At 60.8% G+C, this 2,297-nt stretch overlaps 1 protein-coding gene across 1 annotated transcript in view; it reads left to right on the forward strand.

The window, feature by feature from the left end:
- Window positions 1–1,754: 1,754 nt before the first annotated feature.
- Window positions 1,755–2,297, forward strand: part of SLC17A7 (solute carrier family 17 (vesicular glutamate transporter), member 7) — a 19,728-nt gene continuing 19,185 nt past the window's right edge. Inside the window, exon 1 of the mRNA XM_011979281.1 lies at window positions 1,755–1,837. Within this exon, the coding sequence (XP_011834671.1) occupies window positions 1,812–1,837 (26 nt within the window). The 5' untranslated portion in view covers window positions 1,755–1,811. The remainder of the gene's footprint in view (window positions 1,838–2,297) is intronic.

A 2,297-nucleotide genomic window follows, 5' to 3' on the forward strand; every position in this document is an offset into this window, starting at 1 on the left:
ATAAAGAAGAAGGAAGGAGAGGAAGGAAAGAAGGAAGAAAGAATGAAAGAAAAAAGAAGAAAAAGGAAGGAAGGAAGGAAGGAAACGGCAGGCAGGCAAGCACAATGTGTCTGCAATGGGGTGAATTGGGAGGGAGGGGGAGAAAAGATGGGGAAGAGGTCAGGGTGGGAGTGACTTCAGGTAGGGTCTTGCCAGCCGCGGGAACGGAGGAGCGAACGTGGGCGCCGTGTCCACCAGAGGGCGCAATGTATCCCTGCCCATCGTCTCCGAGAACTACATCTCCCAGCGGCCCTCGGAGTGCGCGGCCCTTCTCAAGCGAGCGCTGAGGCTCAGAGGCCGCTGGGACTTGTAGTTGGGACAGTGAGCCGCTGGAGGAGGCCAAGTAACTCATTCCCAGGTCTTGAAAAAGTGTGGAGCTGGGTCCTTTCCTCCTTCCTTGGTTTCCATGGCGATGGTTTCGGCAAAGGCCCAGGTTTTGGCAGCGGCGGGGCCCGCTTCCCACTCCCTCCTCTTCACCATCTGCTCCACCCTCACACCTGGCCCCGAGCCGCAACCACCGCCTCCGCACCCCGGCCGGGAACTCTGCAGCCACTGGGTGGCGCGTGTGAGCGGCTCCCGCGCTGGTACTTCACCCCACGAGTCCCGGTTCCTACCTCCGTTCTGCCTCAGACCCGCAGCGTCCTTCGTTCTGGGGTCCCAGGGGTTTCTCAAAACTGTGAGACCCAGAGACCCAGCCAGTCAAGGCTGGAAGCGAGAGGCTGCGGCGGTCAGTGGCTTCCCGGCCACCCAGTACTTGGCGCCCGCCCGCCGCGCCGTCTGCTCCTCCCACCCCACCGCGGGCCGCATCATGAAAATTTAATTCCAAATGCATTTGCGGCCCGACGCGGGGAGGTAGTAGGGAAAGGATCACCCTCCTGGGGCCTGGATCTGGAGGTGGACTCAGCGCCGGGAGATGGGCTGGTCTGAGGACAGGAGCGGGGCGGGACCCTGTCTGCGGGCCCAGGACAGGGAAGGGCGGGGCTCTACCCAGCGGGGCGGGGCTGGAATTCAGGGGTGGAGACAGAGTTCGGTGGGCGGGGACAGATTCCTGGGGGTGTGGGCAGGACTGGGAGAGCAGGGACGGATCACAGGGTCAGAAGTCGGAGGGCGGGGACAGATCCCATGGGGCGGGGGCAGGACTGGTAGGGCGGGGACAGTTCCCAGGGGCGGAGGCCAGAGCTTGGTGGGCGGGGTCAGATTCCGGGGGCGGGGACAGGACTGGGAGGTCGAGGACAGATCCCAGTGGCGAGGGTCAGCAGTCGGAGGGCGGGGACAGATCCCATGGGACGAGGGCAGGGAGGGTAGGGACAGATCCAGGGGGCGGGGAGAACTGGGAGGGCGGGGACAGATCCCAGGGACGGAGTCCAGAACTCGGTGGGTGGGGACAGATTCCAGGGGGCAGAGAGAGATCCAGTGGGAAAGGGGTAGAACTCAGATAGCACGAACAGATTCCAGGGGGCAAGGACAGGACTGAGGGCGGGGACAGATCCCAGCGACAGATCCTAGGAGGAGGGGACACAACTCCAAGAATGGAGAGAGAACTCAGAGGGTGGAGGCAGAACTCAGGTCAGCGACAGATCCTAGGGGAGTAGACAAATTCAGAGGGCGGGTGAGGATGCCAGGGGGCGCGGATCACAATTTAGGGGACGGGGACAGATGTCCAGTGGGTGGAGACAGAACTCAAATAGCGGAATGGATCCCCCGGAGCTAGGGAAGAACTCAGAGCGCGGATAGATCCCAGAGGAGCGGGGAAATAACACAATGGGGAGACTATGGGGTCGCAGCTGGCACTGGTGGGGTGTGTGAAATATAACTGTGGGGGACGGAAGCCAGAGGGAAGAAAATCGGGGTTAGGGAATGAAGCTCATCGAGAGAAGCAACAGGGAGGAGAGAGGCGCCAGAGGGAGAATAGAGTTGGAGGAGTGTGGGATTCAAAGGGGAAAGATGGAAACTCAGGAGGAGATGGAGCTCAAGGGTGAAGAACCCAGGTGGCGAAAGGGACTAGAAGGGGACGACGGGTGGATCGAAGTAGGCGTTGGACTTGAGGGGAAAGAATTTCCCTTGAATGAGATAAGAAAGAACTCCCTGGATGAGACTATCGGAACTGGGGACGAGGTGGGATGGGGGTGGAATTGGGGGATGGGGGCGGGGAGGGAGTCCAGGGGTGAAGGAACTGGAGGATGAACGCAGAGGGAAAGTCAGAGAAGACAGGATTGTAAGGGACGAAATTAGGGGGAACAGAAGTGGGGGAGAGAAAT

Source organism: Mandrillus leucophaeus, unplaced genomic scaffold (assembly GCF_000951045.1).
Source record: "Mandrillus leucophaeus isolate KB7577 unplaced genomic scaffold, Mleu.le_1.0 Scaffold200, whole genome shotgun sequence".
NCBI lineage: Eukaryota > Metazoa > Chordata > Mammalia > Primates > Cercopithecidae > Mandrillus > Mandrillus leucophaeus.